Source organism: Bufo bufo, chromosome 7 (assembly GCF_905171765.1).
Source record: "Bufo bufo chromosome 7, aBufBuf1.1, whole genome shotgun sequence".
Taxonomy (NCBI): domain Eukaryota; kingdom Metazoa; phylum Chordata; class Amphibia; order Anura; family Bufonidae; genus Bufo; species Bufo bufo.
This window is the reverse complement of record NC_053395.1, coordinates 56186393-56210063: the sequence shown is the minus strand read 5'-3', so window position 1 is coordinate 56210063 and position 23671 is coordinate 56186393. Positions and strand designations below refer to the sequence as shown.

General features: G+C 40.9%; 1 protein-coding gene across 1 annotated transcript in view; it reads right to left on the bottom strand.

The window, feature by feature from the left end:
• Positions 1-23671, bottom strand: part of SHISA9 (shisa family member 9) — a 420563-nt gene that overhangs the window by 311876 nt on the left and 85016 nt on the right. The window contains exon 2 of the mRNA XM_040440298.1: positions 10137-10261. Coding sequence (XP_040296232.1) covers positions 10137-10261 — 125 coding nt within the window. The remainder of the gene's footprint in view (positions 1-10136; positions 10262-23671) is intronic.

Sequence of the window (23671 nt, the reverse complement as noted above, 5' to 3'; positions counted from 1 at the left end):
TCTACTCAGCTATAAAGCTGAATGCTAAACTGAGTCAGAAAAACCTCATAGTAGTTTCTGATTTAGTGAGTATTCCTATTCATCAGAAGACTTATTTTATATTTCTGTGCATGTTAACATGTTGCTGTATAGTGTAGTGGTTAATGTCTAATGTACAAGCTTGGGAGTTTGAATCCCGGCAGAAACATTTCAGAATTCTGTTTATATATTTAAGTTTTTAGCCATAATATATTTACATATATTATTATATAGTTAGAATATATAATATGAATATCTAAAAACATCAGTAGTAGTTTCCCACATGTTATGCATTCATATATATCAGAAGTATGATTTTTTATATATATATATATATATATATATATATATATATATATATTATTATATATATATATTATTTTTTTTAGTAATTACACATTTATTTTGTGGCATGCATTTTTTACAATTACTAAAAAAATATAAAATACATAAATGTAATCTCTGTTTCTGCCAGGATTCAAACTCCCAAACTTGTACATTAGATGCAAGGATGTTAACCACTACACCATACAGCTACATGTTATCCTGCACATAAATATAAAATAAGTCTTCAGTTTAGCATTCAGCTTTATAGCGGAGTGGATAAGGTCCTTGCCTCTAATGTATAAGGGGTTGTGAGTTCAAATCCCACCTGAAAATTTACAGAAATAGCTGCTAAATTACATTTAAATACACTGACTCAAGCATCGAGCTCAAGCACACATTGTGTTCAGCCGAGCATGCTTGCTCAACACTAGTCCTCACTATATGATCACTAGTGATAAGACCTAAGGGACTCTCACTGATCCTGAGAATGGAGGGACAGTAGTGCTGATTCAGCGTTGAACCCCTTTAATCTCTCACTGTTCAGAGTGTGGCAGAATTGTTGGGGGTCCAAGATGGGAATATCTTCTTAACTAGAACGTAGCTGTGACAAATCACATTAATTATATTCATGAAATACACATTACACCTACAGGAGCTTTTATGACATTCCATTCTAAATCTCTTCCTACAAGATTTTGGATTGTACAACAATTTCTACAAGATTTTGGATTGTGTCTGTGGGAATTTGTAGCCACCATTCATCAAGAAGAGCACTTATGAGGTCAGACATTGATGGATGAGAGGGTCTGGTTCACAATCTCCATTCTAGTTCATGTCAAAGGTGTTGGCTGGGGTAGAGGTCAGGACTCTGTGTAGCCCAGTCAAGTTCTTCCATACCAAATAGACAGTGTGAAATTAGCCTAGACAATCTACAGATGTGCCATATTCATCACAATGGCTGATGCTGGATGATGAATGTGGCTGGCTACTTTCACATCTGCGGCCAGCCGGTGAGTAGCCAGATCTCTGCTGGACCCCATTATAGTCAATAAGGTCTGGTTGTCAAGGAGCAGTATCCAGCAATGTCAGGTCTGGAGAACTCAGTCAAACCGTTCTCTGCCGGAGAGCTCTGCCACAGATGTGAAACTAGCCTTAAATGGCCTCATTACTTAGGGATGTGGATGCATTAGAAAATCTCAACTCTTGCGGAAACACAATATTCTTACTAGAGATGAGTGAATTGAAGCTGACGAAGTGGAATTCGATCCGAATTTCATGAATTATTCTATTCGCACCAAATCCAAATTTCCTTACTCTTCGTGGTAACGAATCACATTTTTTCCTAAAATGGCTGCTGCACATGTCAGGACATGGAGCAAGGAACTCTGGTCCTTGCCTCTAATGTACAAGCAGTTGGGAGTTCAAATCCCTGCAGAAACTTTTCAGAAATAGATGCTAAATTACATTTAAATACACTGACTCGAGCATCGCTATGCTAAGCACATCACAGAGTTCAGACTGGTGTTCGGCCGAGCATGCTCGGTCAACACTAGCTTACATCGACCTGTAAGGCTGAGTTCCCACTTGAGTTATTTGGTCAGTTCTGGCCCCGTAACTGCCCAAATAAGTGAAGTGTGCAGTGATTCTAACAGCGATGCCTGTCATACTGACTCACAGTATTGTTTCACCACCACAGCAGACTCCCTATGCATGTTACTGCAAGGCACAGTGTTCTACACCACTATACAGGCTCTCTTCAGCCAGGAAATAGCTGTTTTTTAACGCGATTCGCCGTAAATAAATTCGGATCGAATCAAAGGTGACTCTTATGGCCCGAGCAAATGTCATGTCACACAGACTTTCCCTGAGTATTTCTGACAATATACTTGAGCTATCCAACTCGCAGACCTCCAACATCAATAAACTCAGCTGCATGACATTGTACTGAATTTTATAATATTCACACAATGTAAATGTCCTTTCTGCTCTGGAGGTGTGTCCCAGGCACATAAAGTGTTAAAGTACAGAGTAGAAAATACATACAAGTGAACAGGTATTTTATAGAGGTGGTCTAGGTGAGAAACCAGTTGGCATGGGAAGATTGTAAACATATGGGCATATGATCTACAGCTATAGATGGCTTAGTGGTTGGCATTGGTGCCTTGCAGCGTTGGGGTTCTAGGCTCAAATCTAAACAAGGTCAACCTCCGCATGGAGTTTGTATGTCCTCCCTTTGTTTGCATGGTAGGTAAGATGCCGTATGCTGGAGCCAGAAACTACACGGTGGACTTAGCCTGTCATCCACTGTATAGTTTTGGGACCTAAAGGCTGCCGGAAACAGGTGATCGGTTGGGATTACAGTTGTGTTGGACCCCACCAGTTTGATATTGATAACCTATCCTGAAGATAGACCATCAATATCCAGACCAGATCTAGACCATCAAGTCCAGGAAAAGCCCCTTGAATAATGCTAAATAGATCTTGTAGAAAGCATTTGCCATGATAATATATGCCTACCTGAGAAAACAATGTGTTATACATGCAGGCGTTGTATAATAATGCTGTCTAAAGCATTCATTGGACGTTCATTCTTCAGTTGGCCACTGATAAGCCAGGGCAGTAAATCATTTTTTCCGGTATATTTGCCTCAAGGATACCTGCGCGGGCACATGTGCAGGCTTACTAACAAAATACACATTTCTATGTAGATTTCTATGCATTTCCGCACCAAATCCTCACCAAAAACCGCATTCATTACTTTGATGCAGTTTTGCAGCAGATCTCATGCATGCATTGAAAAGGGTGAAATCCGCACAAAAATACCGGACAAAGAATTGACATGCTGCGGGTCAATTTTAATATGGAATGAAAAAGCAAAGTGTATATGAGACTTGTGAAATCCCATACACTTTGCTGGTACTGTATTACACTGTGGTCTTTCCATATGAGAATCTGCAAAGAAAAAACGTGCGTAGTCCACAATGTGTGCAGGCGGCATTAAGGGGTGTTCCAGTTATGTGGAAAGGGGATCAGCATTAGATCGGTGGGGGTATGGAGTGACCGGTTGGGCATGTGCACAGCTGCTCCACTCAGTTGTATGGGAGTTCCAGAGATAGCCGAATGCTATACACCAGAACTCCCATAGAAAAGAATGGAGTGGCTGCATGCATGCCCGACTAGCCGCTCTGTTCATTTAAGAGGGCTCCACAAGGTAGAGGGTCCGCATTATTGTGATCAGTGGCGGTCCCAGCAGTAAGACCCCCACGAATCTAGTAGTTTTCCCCTATTTTGTGCATAGTGGATAACTTCACATAACTTCCCCAAAAATACCCCTTCAACCCAGCTAACATGGGCATGTTCAGACTACTTTCCCCAACGCTCAATTCATGTAAAATCTGCTTGCAGATTCCCTTTATAAGGCTTTGTTCATACTGTACTGTTTTTACCATAAAAACTATAGACGATGGAGTGTAACTACAACAGACCCCCAATAAATCAATAGGGTCCTTTGGGTTACAGCTGGATCGATCTCATGATGGCTCCGCATAGCACTGTGGCTTGCATCATGAACAGAAGGTACAACACAGATGTGAACAGAACCTAATGAAAGTTCAGCTCTGGTTGGTTACCATGGGACAGTTTTTCAGTTTAGATAAATGAGTCCCAGTATTACCTGTGTATGGAGGTCTTTGGATCACTCTGTAGGATAAGTGGATGAGAGCATGGTGCCATTTATGGTAAATTTGGGGACATGTAATACAGTGCTGGACTGGGGTTCCTTGGGCCCACCTTATATCATCAATGCAGTCTAGTAGGTTTTGAACCAATGAAATTGACCCTAGCGGTAAGTGGTTAGCTCCAAAGTGAGCTCCAAATATTTTTTTTCCCTTTGAACCTTTGGGACCCACCATGGTTTGAACGTCAGGGCCCACCAAAGAATCCCCTGATGGGCCAGTCCTGCTCTGATTCAATCCCTCAATTCAAATGTTGATACAGTAAGCACCAGTATATTACAAAATTGAACATGAATGCACAAACGGTTGGCACATATACTAGACAATTCATTGACAAACATTTTGATTCATATGGCCATTGATTTTATGCCATAATACTTTCTAAGATTTAGACAGTGTAAAATTAGTCTAGACACTCCGCAGATGTGCCAGATTCACCACAGTGGCTAATGCTGGTTGATGTGGGTGGCTACTTTCATATCTCCGGCCAGCTGGGTATTGTCCAGATCTGTGCTGGACCCTGTCTTAGGCAATGGGGACCGGCAGGCAGGCGCAGTATCCGACAATGCCAGGTGTTTAACCAGACTACCAATTGACAATAATCACAGACATAGAGGCTAAGGCGTCCCGGTGCATTGTGGCAAACCCGCGCGAGTAGGTACCCAATTGAATTCATTTTTGACTGTGATTGCGTTCCGATGTCCAGTTTTTATCGCGCGGGTGCAATGCGTTTTGCACGCGCGTGATAAAAAACTGACTGTGGTACCCAGACCCGAACTTCTTCACAGAAGTTCAGGTTTGGGTTAGTTGTAGTGTAGATTGTATTATTTCCCCTTATAACATGGTTATAAGGAAAAATAAATAAATTCTGAATACAGAATGCATAGTAAAATAGGGCTGGAGGGGTTAAAAAAATAATAATAATTTAACTCGCCTTAATCCACTTGTTCGCGCAGCCGGCATCTCTTCTGTCTTGTTCTGTGAGCAATAGGACCTTTGATGACGTCACTACGCTCATCACATGGTCCATCACATGATCCATCACCATGGTGATGGATCATGTGATGAACGCAGTGACGTCATCAAAGGTCCTATTGCTCACAGAACAAGACAGAAGAGATGACGGCTGCGCGAACAAGTGGATTATTTTTTCTTTTTTTTTAACCTCTCCAGCCCTATTGTAGTATGCATTCTGTATTCAGAATGCTATTATTTTCCCTTATAACCATGTTACAAGGGGAAATAATAATGATCGGGTCTCCATCCCGATCGTCTCCTAGCAACTGTGCGTGAAAATCACGCCGCATCCGCACTTGCTTGCGGATGTGATTTTCACGCAGCCCTATTCACTTCTATGGGGCCTGCGTTGCGTGAAAAACGCTGAATATAGAACATGCTGCGATTTTCACGCAACGCACAAGTGATGCGTGAAAATCACCGCTCATGTGCACAGCCCCATAGAGATGAATGGGTCCGGATTCAGTGCAGGTGCAATGCGTTCACTTCACGCATTGCACCCGCGCGGAAAACTCGCCCGTGTGAAAGAGGCCTAAGGCTACGACCACATGGCAAGCAGCTGCTGCAGCTGCCTTTTATTTAAAGGGATTGTCCAATGAAAAATATTCTATAGTTTTCAAACCAGCACCTGGATCTAAATTCTTTTGTAATTGCACATAATAAAATTTAGCATAGCAACTTAGTTATTCAATATAATTTGTTTGTTTTTTATTTCTTTGACCTGCTCACTGAGATGGCCGCACATGCTCAGTTTAATCCTTCAACTGCCTCCTGAGCTGTGATAGGGTGAGCATGGACACACCTCCTGAGCTGTGATAGGGAGAGCATGGACACACCTCCTGAGCTGTGATAGGGAGAGCATGGACACGCCCCCTGAGCTGTGATAGGGAGAGCATGGACACGCCTCCTGAGCTGCAGCAGAAAAGACTCTCCCCTTGAGCCGCCAGCTTGATATAAATCTAGCAGAGCAATGAATGTGGAGATCTCTGGATCCATGTGAGGTACAGGGCTGGTTCAAGAGGTTGTCATGTCCTATATGATGTCTGATTTTTATTTTTTACATTGGTCATGGGATCACCCCTTTAACTAATGAAGGCCACACGACATAGTCAGTCTTCATCGTTAATGGCCGAGCAGCAACTTCAATACCGTGCAGCCATTAACAATGAAGACCAACTAGTTAGTTAAATGAAAGGCAGCTGTGGGCTAATTGGCCATACGGTTCTTGACCGCAGCAACCAAGCAGATCATGACCATGCCATGTGGTCGTACCCTAAGGAGCTAGGTAAAAAAAAATACATTCCACTATATGGTTATATTGGTACTGTATGTTTTATTCTCTGCAGTAGTCATCAATGTGACACTGATCTGTTAACACTGACATTCAGACACATACAGATAGTAGACGCTGCCTATAGCAGAGAATCATCCGATTTATAAATCCAACCAGTGCCTACCAATCTTATCCACTTGCTGCAAGCTATACATACATCACAAACAGGAAAGAGCGTAATGAAAAGATGCAGTTAGATGCATGTCCTGTCTCATGTCCTTTCCAGTAATGCCAGACATAATGTATGACCTCTGTCTGTGTCATAGATGGATCGCACAGTTCTGTCGCAAAACGATGAATCTTCAGCCGCTAACCTACAGACAAGCTTTTGTCACATCTTGGTGCAGAATGAGCCATTATTTATAGATCAGGGTCAGATTAGAACAGTGGTCCAGTAATATACATAAATGACGTATAAATCATACATCCAATAATTGTCACGTACGCTCCACTACTCATTTGCGCTCCTGGTAAAAATCACCAGGAGTTATAAAAACCTACAACCTGCAATACCAAAATGATTGTCATGTCATTAAAGTATGCTATCAAATGACCGTTTATTGGGCAACGTTCAGTACATAGTTAAAAGCATTATATTAAGGCAGTGCAGAGAATATGTCATACGTTTCTGATAGATAAGGCTTTGAACTTTGGGACCTGCAACTTTTTGAAGCGAATAAGAGAAAACACCTGCTCTCCAGCCCCTTGTTGGAGACCCAACCTCCTCCCATGCCTGGATCCTTCTTGACTTTGGGAGGACACACTGCCTAAGGCCTCATGCACACGACCGTTGTTGTGGTCCGCATCCGAGCCGCATTTTTTCAACAGGGCCGCGAAAGATGCGGACAGCACTCCGCGTGCTCCGTTTCGTGGGCCCGCAAAAAAAAGATGGCATGTCCTATTCTTGTCCGTTTTGCGGACAAGAATAGGCATTTCTACAATGGGCCGCCCCCGTTCCGTTCCGAAAAATTGCGGAAGGCACACGGGCGGCTTCCGTTTTTTTTTTGCGGATCCGCGGTTTGCGGACCGCGAAAAACGGAACGGTCGTGTGCATGAGGCCTAAAAGGAAAGATGATCTAGCACACGCAGATATAGCAGAGGTACATTTATTTACTGTATATCTGAAGGACAGATCATCGCTCCTGTTGACGGTGTAATAACTGTATGTCAAGGACAGGGGTCCCACAATTCACATCTGCCCAGGAGCCAACCAATGGTAAAAGATGGAGTGGTGAGCGACATATTATCAGAATAGACAAGGAAGGTACACGACATATGATGATGCACCAGGCGCTTAGTATTTATGTATTTATTTTACACATTTATATAGCGCTGTTATATTCTGCAGCGCTTTACAGACAATAGCGTCAAGTATGGAGATTACACTGCGCCTCTGCAGGTCCCTGTGGTCGCCACGATTCATAAGCAACATGCACTTCAAAAGTAAAAGGTGCTGAAAAAAAATTCAGTTAGTGAGCTAGGAAATCAAGGAAAGGAAAAAACGAGACATAGGAAACAGTGGAGGACAAAATGATCATAAGAACCATGGTAATAAAAGTCCTGCACTTGTCTTCTATCAAGCTGTTAAATCTCTATTCAGTCGTTTTATGTGGCATTTTGCATGTTGGCGATGCGTAAGGCCCACAGCCTAATTATTGTGATTCACAATAGCAAAATTAATGCTTTTTAGGTGTTGATGTAATTTCAACAAATTTGTGAAATTTCTCGCAGAAATGTGTTGACGCTAATTAAAATGCTTTGTCCTTTATGGGCAAAGATTCCTGGTAAAAGGAGTCCTCAACAAAGGTTTAGCAGAAAAGGGAATTTCGCACAAAACAGACAAGTTCTAGCCTTCGCCTACTATTATTGTACTTCCAACTTTTAGATTTCATGTGCTAAAACTTTTCAAATTAGGAAATACTTTTAACAGATAAGTTCATGTACAGATGATTCTAAAACACTGTGACTTCACTGTTATTCATAATGTGGTGCTATCAATGCACTGGAGTCAAAATTGTACCGCTATAAGCCTCTGATTTATATGGAATCTATAAGAAAAATACTGTGGCATGTGGTTTTATGGGGCAATAACCATTTAAAAGCATTTCCTCTAGCGGAAAAAGGTTGCCCATATGGTGCCTTAGGAGTCCATAGTACAGACCAGTAGGGTGAACATGTCCTTACCATGTGATATTAATTACTGACAATCATAATTTCATCTAATTAACAATATTATTGCTACGGGGGATTTCGGGAGTTCAATATTGATACGTCATCAATATCTGATCAGTAGGGGGACAACTCCCGATTAGTTGTTTGAAGAGGCCGTGGCACTCCAATGAGTGGTGCAACCTCTTCTCAGCTTACCAAGCACAGACAGTGCTATACATTATATAGCAGCTGTGTGGTATGGCAGCTCAGGCCCATTCACTTGAATCGGACTGAGCTGCAAATAGGCCATATGACCAATGAATGTGACATCGCTGGCCTAGGAAGAGGCCATGGCACGCGATGGAGTGCCATAACCTCTTCGAACAGCTGAACACTGGGGATGCCGGGATTCGGACCCCTGCTGATCAGATATTGATGGCCTATCCTGACGATAGCCCATTAATATTGAACTTCCGGAAAACCCCTTTAAATGCAAAAACCTAGTTACATATAGGAATGGTCACCTTTCTGGTCATATAGTGTGACAAAATATTACAGCTTAAATGAAACAGCATAAATGATATAAAACACAAGTTCCTTCTCACAAAGCACTGCTCCTTCACATATACAGTACATACAAAAACTTTAGCCATGCCCTGCCTCCACTAGGGGGCAATCTTCATGCAAACGCAATTCATGCCAACAGGAGCCATATACAATTGTGCCGATAGATAGATAGATAGATAGATAGATAGATAGATAGATAGATAGATATAATAGAGATAGATAGATAGATACATAATATATAGATAGATGATAGATAGATAGATAGATAGATAGATAGATAGATAGATAGATAGATAGATAGATATAATAGAGATAGATAGATAGATAGATAGATAGATAGATAGATAGATAGATAGATAGATAGATAGATAGATAGATATAATAGAGATAGATAGATAGATAGATAGATAGATAGATAGATAGATACATAATTTAGTGCCATATCCACTTTTATTTTATTTTATAAAATTGTGTATGTATCCTGTGATCACCACATGCCAAGGGCAAAAAGGAACCAGATACATTTCAGATGCACTTACTTACAGGAATCAACATAGACGAGGGTTAATCCCACCATTGTACAAATCTTAATGCAACACTTGTGACAACTCAGACAAGAACTAGCCTGATTCCTAATACAATCCCAATGAGGCTTTAATGGGTCAAATCAGCAAAACTACGGACTTTCATGGTCAAGATGAAGGAGAAAACATACAGATTTGTCCAAAATCCATTCCAGGGGAAAGAAGCCACAAACCTGTTTGCAGATGTCAATATGAAGATGGCCCCAGTCAATGTCACACTCCCTGGACCACCAGGCCACTATAGCACGATGTTACAGAAGTACACATTTTTCTGACCAAGCAATTACGTAACCTCCAGCGGGAGATAAATGACCCCATATTACAACATTCATAAAGTGGTTATCTAGTTATACGTCCTGCTGCGGGACTGTAACCAAATACTTGCGCTCATGTGATAAGACTCACGTAAGTTATTTGCAGATGGTCGGGACTGCATGGTTTCATAGTGCTGCATGTGAACGATGAGGTTGGCATCTCTCTCCATGGGGTCTGTCGAGCAGTGACCTTGTCTCATCACGTCAGCAAGAGCCCTGAGAAGAGAAGGAAAGTTATACTCACATTAGTACTGCTATGAAACATGGAGTCAAAAGTCAAGTTAGATAAAAAGCAATGTCAATATATACAGCAACATCTATCCCAATACAGGGATTTGCCGTTGCCTGCTGTATTTGTGTAAATGGTGGTCATTATAAATGGGGGGCACGGTGCCCAAGTTGAGACCTACACTTGAACAGAAATGAAGACCTTAGCATGAGCATATATTACTTGGACAACTATGCATTTGAATGGCTGGCATTAAATATATTATATACCGTGTATATATATATATATATATATATATATATATATATATACAGTACAGACCAAAAGTTTGGACACACCTTCTCATTCACAGAGTTTTCTTTATTTTCATGACTATGAAGGCATCAAAACTATGAATTAACACATGTGGAATTTTATACATAACAAACAAGTGTGAAACAACTGACAATATGTCATATTCTAGGTTCTTCAAAGTAGCCACCTTTTGCTTTGATCACTGCTTTGCACACTCTTGGCATTCTCTTGATGAGCTTCAAGAGGTAGTCCCCTGAAATGGTCTTCCAACAGTCTTGAAGGAGTTCCCAGAGATGCTTAGCACTTGTTGGCCCTTTTGCCTTCACTCTGCGGTCCAGCTCACCCCAAACCATCTCGATTGGGTTCAGGTCCGGTGACTGTGGAGGCCAGGTCATCTGGCGCAGCACCCCATCACTCTCCTTCATGGTCAAATAGCCCTTACTTTCAAAGTTTTCCCAATTTTTCGGCTGACTGACCTTCATTTCTTAAAGTAATGATGGCCACTCGTTTTTCTTTACTTAGCTGCTTTTTTCTTGCCATAATACAAATTATAACAGTCTATTCAGTAGGACTATCAGCTGTGTATCCACCTGACTTCTCCTCAACGCCACTGATGATCCCAACCCCATTTATAAGGCAAGAAATCCCACTTATTAAACCTGACAGGGCACACCTGTGAAGTGAAAACTATTTCAGGGGACTACCTCTTGAAGTTCATCAAGAGAATGCCAAGAGTGTGCAAAGCAGTAATCAAAGCAAAAGGTGGCTACTTTGAAGAACCTAGAATATGACATATTTTCAGTTGTTTCACACTTGTTTGTTATGTTTATAATTCCACATGTGTTAATTCATAGTTTTGATGCCTTCAGTGTGAATCTACAATTTTCATAGTCATGAAAATAAAGAAAACTCCTTGAATGAGAAGGTGTGTCCAAACTTTTAGTCTGTACTGTATATATATATATATATATATATATATATATATATAGTATATACACATTTATCATTAAAATACACCACCTTTGTGGTGTGAAATTGTCGCAAACTGCACATTTGCAACTTTTCCAATAGCACTTGTGCAAAAGATTTTTTGCAAGTGCCGTTTCTCTGCCAGCTTCATCAATTTCCCAAGAAAATGGCGTAGAAGAACACTGAATTGTGCGCCAGAAGGGATATGGACTGCTAAATGCTGCATCTAATTTATAATGAGGCATACACCTCATCATAAATCAGGAGCAGCATCCTTATAGCATTATCATAGCCTAGTGTAAGTTGCTTTACTGGCAGCTTTTACTCATAGGAATAGTGTTTTCCTGGAGCAGGATTCTGTTTCAGCCCACTTGGCAGAAGCATAGTATAAGGGTGAACTGGCCATAAACCTCACACGGAAATGTCCTGGTGGGCCAATGCCCTGGGGGCCGCCCAAACCCTCCTCACTGCCACCGGCTGGGTGCACAATGATCTGATGCACTCAGTAGTATTTAACGCTGTCGGTATCAGGTACTTATCTTCTCAGAATGCAGAATGGTGATAAAGTTCAATACTGTGGCAGGGCATGGGCTCCCTGCCCTACTGCTCACTCTCGTAAGCCACAAGGCATTATATGAAGCAGTGTACAAAGGACACAGGTATCTCAGGCCAAAGACTGGAAAAGGCTTGTGACCTGCACTGGAGACGACAACTTGGAACAACACTTTCCTTGACAACTTGGGCAATATACCACTGGAGGCACTACAGGTGTAATTACTAGGCGAAGTCCAGGCAGCAAGCTGAAGATAGGACTGGTCTGGTGCTGTGGCCTGCTTCCCATCTTCTAAGCCCCTTACTCCATATTTTAAATGATGTCCATTTTCATATATGTGATGTGGTCACTGGGGGCGGGGCTAGAAGTTTTGGTGTGGTGTGTGTGATGGTATTTTTTTTATATTTTTTATTCTATTTTTTATTTTGTCTTCATATTTTTATTTTTTTTATACTTTGCCCCCCCCCCCCCCCCCCACCCTACAAAACCTTTGGGGAACATTTACATCTTTTTTTATTTATTGCTGAGAGGTTTTACAGGGTAAACCAATATAAAAAAAATCTGATCATAATTAAAATGTAATAAGAGCACATATAATATAGCTTGTTTTGACATTATCCTATAATCACTATTGCACATCATTCATGTAATTTGTTCTGACCCAATTTTATAAGCAAACGTAATTGTTTTTAGATATTTCCAACACAAAACAATGCATCTGTCATATTGTATTAAGTTATTTCAATAAGCCACATTTCATGATTTAATAAAACGCAACACAACTTGACACATGAGTCACAATGAATAAGACAATTTCATACAAAGGACTGGTCTTTTAGGGGTAAGTAGCAGCCACCCCGGGCATAAAAGATTCTGCAGTTTTCTGAATTGCGCTGTGGTCTTTAGCCCCAAAACACTCACTTTGCTAATGTGATAGTGATGTTGAATAGCATTAAATAATTAGGGTGCATGCATCCATTATATATAAGAGCCACTTTGTTACTGATAGTAGGCAAAATATATGAGACATTCAAATATCAAGACTAGAAAATTGATAAAATAGCAACTCTCTGTGTATTGTCATAAATGTTGATAAAGTCCATACTTCCTGCAGCTCCCCCGCAGGCACACTAGTGTACTGCAGCTGAGTATATAAGAGTGTATACCCTCAGTGCATGGTTGGATTGGGGCACCAGAACAGCAGAGGATCCTATCATGCTCTCAGGCACTGACATAATAAATACCTAATTTGGATCTGATGTTGGAGGCTCGCCACTAGTCAATGGGTTACCTCGCAAGTAATCTATCAGACCTCATTAATGATATATCCTATATGTTCAATAATGACAATAAATGTAATAATGCAATTAAAAATACCCATAAATGTATAGGTACATGCATTTTATAGACAGGTGGACCCCCAAAATTATTTCCCTGTATAGTTTCCTGTATAATAATGCATCATTGAAGCTGCCACGATGCATGTTACCATATAATACCAGTCATGTCCCGGGGCAGACACCACAGAGGACCCCTGTGCAAGAACAGTAATTGCTCCCCAATAGCTCATCATATAGCATCCCACCCTAATTTTCTCTATCAATCTGCTACTGAATGTACACAATGAAATTCATGAGCTTGGAACCTTACATGCAATCTAAAATATAGTTAAAACTGCACCTAGGGTATCAGTGAGCACCCCTACCCGGTGGACCCATGTGAAGCTGCAAAGGTTGCACATATACACCTCCACGTGAGGATTTTGCAGCACTCGTAGTTAAAAGACTGAATCAAGGGACATTAATTATAAATGTTTTTTTTATTCAGACTCCCACCAATCAAAACAATTTTAAGGTACAATGACACTGTCAGCAGGTTTGTACCTATGAAACCGGCTGACCTGTTACTTCTGCGCTTGGCAGCTGAAGGCATCTGTGTTGGTCCCATGTGCCCGCATTCTTGAGAAAATGATGTTTTAATATAAGCAAATGAGATCTTCTCTCTCTGCAACTGACGCACCTTCTCCACTTTGATTGACAGGACCAGGCAGTGAAAACATCATTTTTCTCCGAAATGCAGGCACAGATGAGGATGGGACCAACACAGATGCCTTTAGCTGCCAAGTGCACATGCAACAGGTCAGACAGTGTCATAAGTAAAAATCTGCTGACAGATGCCCTTTAAGTGTCTGCTCTTTCTGAGTTTGGCTGTACATGGGGGAGGTGTTATGAGTGATTGATAGCATTCTCTGTGTAAGTGTGTATACAGAGATAGCTGTCAGTCACTGATAGCCGTACATAGGGGAGGTGTTATCAGTGATTGATAGCATTCGCTGTACAAGTGTGTATACATAGATAGCTGTCGGTCACTGATAGCTGTACATAGGGGAGGTGTTATCAGTAACTGATAGCATTCTCTGTGTACGTGTGTATAGAGATAGCTGTCGGTCACTGATAGGTGTACACAGGGGAGGTGTTATCAGTGATTGATAGCATTTTTTGTGTAAGTGTGTATACAGAGATAGCTGTCAGTCACTGATAGCCATACATAGGGGAGGTGTTATCAGTTATTGATAGCATTCTCTGTGTAAGTGTGTATACCTAGCTGTCAGTCACTGATAGCTGTACGTAGGGGGAGATGGTATCAGTGATTGATAGCATTTGCTGTGTAAATGTGTATACCTAGCTGTCAGTCACTGATAGTTGTACATGGGGGAGGTGTTATCAGTGATTGATAGCATTCTCTGTATGTATACAGAGATAGCTGTCAGTCACTGACCTTCTTATGTATAACTGAGCTCAGAAAGAGAAGAAATTTAAGGGATATGTACACCTTCGGTGTCAGTTATTTTATGATTGCACTTTACTCATTTTGGGCTAAAAAATATTTTTTTTTACAAAGCTTAAAAATCTGTCACAGTCTGTTTTCTTTTAATCCTGTCAGCTGACGGCTCATGTGAAGCCTTATCTCTGATCTCCTGACCTCATAAACACTTATTTAAGCCATATTCTCATCATTTTGATTAGAATTGGCTATAATCAGTGTTTATGAGGTAAGGGGATCATTAAAAAAAATCTTCACGTTAGCTGTCAGCTGACAGGATTCAAAGAAAACAGACTGTGACAGCTTGCAGACAGATTTATAACCCTTGTATCTCAGAAACGGCTGAACATTTTAAATTAGGACCAATTGGAAAAAAATAATTTGGTCCCAAATGAGTAAAATGCAATCATAAAAAATTGCCCCAAAGATGTACATAGCCTTCAAATGTAAAATTTACATGTTTTGCTGAATCTTTTACCACAAAACTATATATCAATATGCTCCACTTCTCCTGCTCTATGGCAGACCGCCTGCAGATTGCCCTGCGTTTTGTGGTTTACTTACAGTGTACAGAATAAACACTGGTATTTCCTTATGTGTCACGGTGGCTGTTGTGCCTCCTTATGCACAAAAGCCTCGGCGTGGCTGTTCTTTCTGCAGCCCCTATATTTACACTTCTTTTTAAGCATAGTAAGAAAGCAAGACTTTACGAGCATGCTCAGAATCACAAACGTTCAAGTAAATAATCAATTATTTTACAAGATCTACCAATTAGTATTAGAATATCAGGGTCACGATATCCAAGCACATTATTAGCTGTCAGGCAAGGTGTTTTCTGCTATCTGCAAGGAAACACTTGTAAGGTATGCCCTGTGTGCTCTGATAACCAGCAGAGTGTATGGCTTGTATCACAATGTTCATATCTGTTATATATTATAGTGTAAAAAGGGAATTGCAAGGTTCCAGAGTTCATTTCACATGGTGCTTGTTGCTGTCATGAAATAAAATTCCTGTCCTGAATCATACCAACAGGCAATGAAAGCAGAAAGTAATATTATAGATCCCAACGACCCTAAGGAAAATTAAGATTATGAAAGGGGATAATGAGCTAATTGAACAATAACAAAATCAAACCTCAGAACCTATAGAAAGCTCCTCGCAGCTTCAAGGTCAATGCACCTCTCTTCCACCTGATTTTTTCTGTGACAGTGATGGTCCGTAGCCGCCTCTGCTCTGCTCACCTGCCCCTGTGTTCCCGTTCCCAGTGGAGCAGACCCACCTCCCACTCTTCTCTTCTTCTTGGGGGGTCCAGCCACAAGGGTAGCTCTGTCTTTTCACGCAGTTGGCTCACCTTCCCTCTGACTCTTGAGGGGCCAGCGTGTGCAACGCAATTCACACCAGCAAATGGTTGGCCACCTTGGGGTACTTAAGGCAAATCCCCTATGGAACTGTGCCTGAGCAATAGGTTGTCTATCTTGCTAGTTCTCTGCAAAGTTGCGCCATAGTTCTGTCTGTTGCCTGTGTACCGACTTCTGTCTGTTTTCCAGACGACTCTTTACTGCCTGACCTGACCTCTGCTTGATCTCCATAGTGACCTTGAGATGTCCATCCTGACCTGAGACTATTTATTAGACAGATACTATTTCAGGAGGTAGTGGCTTGGTGGTTTCCCTTTGCAACAAAGTCCAGATCCCTGTACCCCTTCCAGGGGACTGCCAGGATAACAAGATAACAGGAGGGCTGCTAGAATAACGTGTAGTAAGTCTCTGAGTCATTTTCTCTCCCAAACTGATAGACATTCTAGATACCCAAGGGTAGATTTATCAAAACTGGTGTAAAGGAAAACTGTTTTAGTTGCCCATGGCAACCAATCAGATTCCACCTTTCATTTTCCAAAGGAGCTCTGAAAAATTAAAGGTAGAATCTGATTGGTTGCTTTGGGCAACTATGCCATTTTTCCTTTACACCTGTTTTGATGACTCTCCCCCCACAGTTTCTATTCCTGGAAAAGTTTTAGACTCCAAATGGATATCCACCAAGTTTTTCCAAACTCCTAATTAATGAATATGCTTTCCAATATTCCAATGCAATAATCGTTTTCAATTAAATTTTTAGTATTGCATAAAGCTAGACTTCTTTGTCATACAACACAATTCATTATAAACTATGGTGTAGATACATTTTACCCTATAATTTAAAATTAATGTCTACATTCCTGTAAGTGATTTACAAGAAAATAACATTTAAACATTAGTTTTCTGCATCTCATTGAGAAAATGAAGTTATCTGTTTTGCCAATTAGTACTAATTGCTCCAGCAGAATGTGCATAAGGAACGCAATTGTGGCAATTTTGTAATTATATGCACTTACCTAATTATCGTGCATTCAGAACTACTGTAGGTTGTAAGACTTCAAATAAAGCCATCTGAATGGCGTTAGAAGACGGTAAGTTATACAGATACAGAGCAAAATTACTTTCTGATCTCATTTCGTACCAGGTGCCATTTTCCACTATGAAGTGGTTGAATTGTTTAAACCAGGAAAACATAGAGAAGAGGCATTGGTGCCCATAGTATTACAGACAAGATCAGAGAAAAATAACACTGAGAACATATTATGTATGGTCTATTGTAAAATCGACAAATTTTCCAGTCAATTTTGGAATTTCCTATGGAGCAAGCATATCAGATTTTTTTTTCAAGCTGGTTTTTCAGGACAGGGCTGCCAATGACGATACAGAGTTGACCTGAAGAGCCAACATATGAGAGGAAGTTCCTTTTGATTTTCTAATTGAACATAGTTAAAGGGGTTATCCTGGAAAAGATAATGTATGACTTATCCTCAGGATAGGTGATCATTATCACATCAGCGGGGGTTTAAGTTCCAGCATCCCTGCCAATCAGCTGTTTCAGATAGCTGCTACACTCCCCAAAGCTCTGGTGAGCGATGCAGGTTCCCAGTAACGTTCCAAGGACAGCACCATACATTGTATAGTGGCAGTGCTTGGTATTGCAGCTCACTCCTATTGACTTGAATAGGCCTGAACTGCAACTAGGCCATGTGACCGATGTACAGTGATGTCCCTGGCCTAGGAAAAGGTTTCAGCACTCAAGGACTCTTCTAACAGCTGATCGGTGGGGATCCCGGGTGTTGCACATCCACAGATCTGATACTGAAGACCTATCCTGAGGTTAAGTTATAAATATTTTTTCCTGGATAACCCCTTTTAGACAAACACCATTTCCAAGAGCAAATAACCTGATGTTTTAGTTATTTCTAATTTACTGAACACTATTATTGGAGACAGCTTCCAGAAGACCAATTTGGCTTCTTCACCTCTCAAAAGGTGGCCATACATAGTCAATAGCTGTAGGACAAACAAGCTATATGGCCAACAGCTATCTCTCCGAACTCTACCATGTTCATTTAGGCCAAGCATGTATGTGTTGTTATTGTGAGGAGATGACAGAGCTGCTGCCAGACACTCTTGGAGGCAGCTTATCTCCATGGATAACAAAAGGATTGGGTGAAAATTTGAGTTTGCTCAACCTAATCCATGGAGAGAGTCAGGAGTTCTCCATATACATTAGACTGTCAGCCACACCCACCATTCTTGGCGGGTTGGACCTACAATACACTAATTTGAATGAGAGCCTTAACAGACTCAATTAAGAAATTAAGTACAGGGTGGGCCATTTATATGGATACACCTTAATAAAATGGGAATGGTTGGTGATATTAACTTCCTGTTTGTGGCACATTAGTATATGTGAGGGGGGAAACTTTTCAAGATGGGTGGTGACCATGGCGGACATTTTGAAGTCAGCCATTTTGAATCCAACTTTTGTTTTTTCAATAGGAAGAGGGTCATGTGACACGTCAAACTTATTGGGAATTTCACAAGAAAAACAATGGTGTGCTTGGTTTTAACGTAACTTTATTCTTTCATGAGTTATTTACAAGTTTCTCTTTGTTTACAGCCATTGACATGTCGCTGAGGTTAGCACGTGAGGAGCGGATAGAAATTGTGTTGATGTCTGGTGAACGCAGTAACCGGGTCATTGCAGCAGATTTCAATGCAAGACACCCTACGAGACCACCCATCTCCCATGCTACAGTTAGCAAACTGCTTGCTAATTTTCGTGAAACTGGTTCAGTGTTGGAATTGCCAAAATGTGGACGCATGAAATCTGTCTCTAATGAAGAAACATCAGTGGCTGTTCTAGCTTCATTCAGCAAGAGCCCACAGCGTAGCACTCGCCGCATGTCACTGGAGAGTGGCATTAGTCGCAAATCCATTTGGCAGATATTAGCTAATCACAAATGGCACCCTTACAAACTCCAGCTACTGCAGCATCTCAACGAAGATGACCCAGATCGGCGCACTAAATTTGCAGAATGGGCAAAACAAAAGCTGGAACAGGACCCTCAGTTTACGCAGAAGATTTTGTTCAGTGATGAGGCAAACTTTTATGTGAATGGTGAAGTTAACAAACAAAACCACCGCTATTGGTCTGACACTAACCCACATTGGATAGATCCCGCCAAGACTGTTGGAACAAAAAAATTGATGGTATGGTGTGGTATATGGGGTACAAAGATAGTGGGGCCATTCTTCATCAATGGAAACCTCAAGGCCACTGGATATGCGAAATTGCTACATGATGATGTGTTTCCCTCTTTATGCACTGAAGCTGGCACGTTCCCTGAGTTTTTCCAGCAAGATGGTGCACCACCACATTATGGGTGTCAGGTCCGAGCATTCCTAGATGAACAGTTTCCTGGAAAGTGGATTGGTCGTCGTGGGCCAGTTGAATGGCCCCCAAGGTCTCCCGATCTGACCCCCTTAGACTTTTATCTTTGGGGTCATCTGAAGGCAATTGTCTATGCTACAATTATACGAGTTGTGCAGCACCTGAAACTACGGATACTGGAAGCCTGTGCTAGCATTTCTCCTGCGGTGTTGCTATCAGTGTGTGAAGAGTGGGAGAAGAGGGTTGCATTGACAATCCAACACAATGGGCAGCACATTGAACACATTTTATAAGTGGTCAGAAACTTGTAAATAACTCATGAAAGAATAAAGTTACGTTAAAACCAAGCACACCATTGTTTTTCTTGTGAAATTCCCAATAAGTTTGACGTGTCATATGACCCTCTTCCTATTGAAAAAACAAAAGTTGGATTCAAAATGGCCGACTTCAAAATGGCCGCCATGGTCACACCCATCTTAAAAAGTTTCCCCCCTCACATATACTAATGTGCCAGAAACAGGAAGTTAATATCACCAACCATTCCCATTTTATTAAGGTGTATCCATATAAATGGCCCACCCTGTACAATACATGTGTAAATTAATATAGTTATTAGATTAAGATATTACTACTTTAAAGGACCCCATCATGTTAAACGTATAATTCAATCTGTGGGCAGGAATGTCATAGACCTGGGAAAATATTCAGTATAACAGAACTTTTTCATTTAAATTCCAGCTCATTCTGGGCTTAGGAGTCCAGTGGGTGGTTCTACTCACTGGTTGACAACTATCTCTGTATGTACACTTTTACAAAAAAGGCTGTCAATCACTGAGTAGAACCATACACTGGACTCCTAAACCCATAAGGAAATAAAATCAATTATTTACAAGCTAAGACAGAATCTTTTCCCATAGTTTTATGGGAATAGATTCTGTCTTAGCTTGAAAATAATTGATGGGGTTCATTTATGACCAGATATATGCAACTTTTGTGTTGTATATCTGGCGCACATTCTGTTGCACACAATGTTGCGACAGCCCCTTCAACTTCTTCCCCACTCACGCAAGGTCTAAAAAAGTGGGCATGGCGTGGTCGACAGGCAGGTCTCATTCCAAATTATTTATGTCTGGTTTAGGCATAGAAAATGGTCTAAATGTAAGACAGCAAGGAATCTGTCTTACATTTAGAATCAGCGCTGGATACGCCGAAGTTATGTACAGGCCAGCGCCTCTACATAACTTCGGCAATACATCTCCAGCTATAGGGCTTATTAAGACCTAATAAATGTGCCCCTATATATCTAGACTGGTTAAGCTTCTGTCTATCTCCTGCACAGAACAGTGTGCAGCCATGGATTACAAAGAAATCATTCACATGAGTAAACAACGTGACCCCAGTCATTTTGCTTTCCATGGACGGGGCGGCTGCAACACTGTGCTGTTAACATAGGCCATAGACAGGGAACCAGGGGACTTCATAACAGGAGGTCAGGTGAGAGTTTGCTATGCCACAGCGTACACTGAAATACTCTTCTGAAGTGGTCAACCCTTTTAAGTTATTAAAATGTATACCAATAATGTAATGCCAATTTTGGGGAACCATTTGTAGTGAATGAGATCAGTTTATGCACCTTCTCTTATAGGCTATCCTATATTTTGATGCATCATTCCTTTGGGTTACCATATATTGGTTTTCTTATATCAACACTGCAGAATAATTCAAGCAAAGCTAGGCCGCGTTCACATCACTGCCAGTTATTTCCGTTGTTCCGCTCCATTACAGTAGCAGAACAATGAAAAAACGGAAGTGCTGAATTCGGCACATAAGTGAAACCAACAGAGCCAAACAGACCTCATTGACTATAATCGGGTCCGTTCCATTGTCGTTCGGGTGTCCACATTTGTAGCAGGAAAAATGTCCTGCTTGCAGGACTTTTTTGTCTATTCTTTTTGCCGGAATCCGACACAGAAACTTGGACGCAACCTTCAATGTAGAAGTGAACGTGCCCTCAGCTCTCTGAAATAAATTAATGAAATCCTTCCTCTAATTGTCTTATGTTAAGGGGTCTCAAGCCATTGTAATCAATGTATCTCAGTTAACTATAATGAGGATACATCATGGAAAACGTAAAGCCAATTAAATATCCTCCTCGTTCCTATTGAGCAGATTCAGATTATAATAGTCTCCTCTTCTAATGCTTTATTTCAAGATGGAAAAAGCTTCTTTCCCCAGTGGAAGCTGATAAACTCATCAATATTAATGTGTGACCCAATCTGGAAGAACGGAGAGGAACCTGCCCAGTGACCCTTCATTTTCCACCCACGTACAATCAAGCCCAATACTTATCAAAAAACACCATTCACATTCCTCTGAGTCCGGACCTTTCAGAGCGCATAACAGATAAACAGAATAATATAATGTATACTATGGCTAATTTTCTGATGAGCTATTTTTCTGATTCATAGACCTTTCAGATTGCAGTTTTATCTTCAGACGTTCTATAAAAAATGTGAGAAATAGTACAGCTAGCTGTATTTTCTCATAATACGCAGTAGTCTGTGTAAGTTGAGCCATACACCCGGGCTTCACAATAACAGGCAGGTTATTATATACTGCAGCATTTAAAGGCGGTATTATTAGCCATTGGTTTTATTTTTCATGTTGGCAGTATTGTACCATTGCAAATGAAATGTTGTCCTTCTACAGCACAGAAAGCCTAGACTCCTATGTAAATAGGTAGCCCATTGTCAGTTTACTTCTGCTGTGAGGGAAATATGTTATGTTCATATAATAGTAGAATTGGGATAACAGTATGACAAGATGTCCACAGAAGAGCATATACAGTCAGGTCCATAAATATTTGGACATCAACACAATTCTAACATTTTTGGCTCTATACACCACCACAATGGATTTGAAATGAAACGAACAAGATGTGCTTTAACTGCAGACTGTCAGCTTTAATTTGAGGGTATTTACATCCAAATCAGGTGAACGGTGTAGGAATTACAACAGTTTGCATATGTGCCTCCCACTTGTTAAGGGACCAAAAGTAATGGGACAATTGGCTTCTCAGCTGTTCCATGGCCAGGTGTGTGTTATTCCCTCATTATCCCAATTACAATGAGCAGATAAAAGGTCCAGAGTTCATTTCAAGTGTGCTATTTGTATTTGGAATCTGTTGCTGTCAACTCTCAAGATGAGATCCAAAGAGCTGTCACTATCAGTGAAGCAAGCCATCATTAGGCTGAACAAACAAAACAAACCCATTAGAGAGATAGCAAAAAATATTAGCGTGACCAAAACAACTGTTTAGAACATTCTTCAAAAGAAGTAATGCACCGGTGAGCTCAGCAACACGAAAAGACCGGGAAGACCACGGAAAACAACTGTGGTGGATGACCAAAGAATTCTTTCCCTGGTGAAGAAAACACCCTTCACAACAGTTGGCCAGATCAAGAACACTCTTCAGGAGGTAGGTGTATGTGTGTCAAAGTTAACAATCAAGAAAAGACTTCACCAGAGTGAATACAGAGGGTTCACCACAAGATGTAAACCATTGGTGAGACTCAAAAACAGGAAGGCCAGATTAGAGTTTACCAAACGTCATCTAAAAAAGCCTTCACAGTTCTGGAACAACATTCTATGGCCAGATGAGACCAAGATCAACTTGTACCAGAGTGATGGGAAGAGAAGAGTATGGAGAAGGAAAGGAACTGCTCATTATTCTAAGCATACCACCTCATCAGTGAGGCATGGTGATGGTAGTGTCATGGCGTGGGCATGTATGACTGCCAATGGAACTGGTTCTCTGTGTATTTATTGAAAATGTGACTGCTGACAAAAGCAGCAGGATGAATTCAGAAGTGTTTTCGGGCAATATTATCTGCTCATATTCAGCCAAATGCTTCAGAACTCATTGGACGGCGCTTCACAGTGCAGATGGACAATGACCCAAAGCATACTGCAAAATCAACCAAAGAGTTTTTTAAGGGAAAGA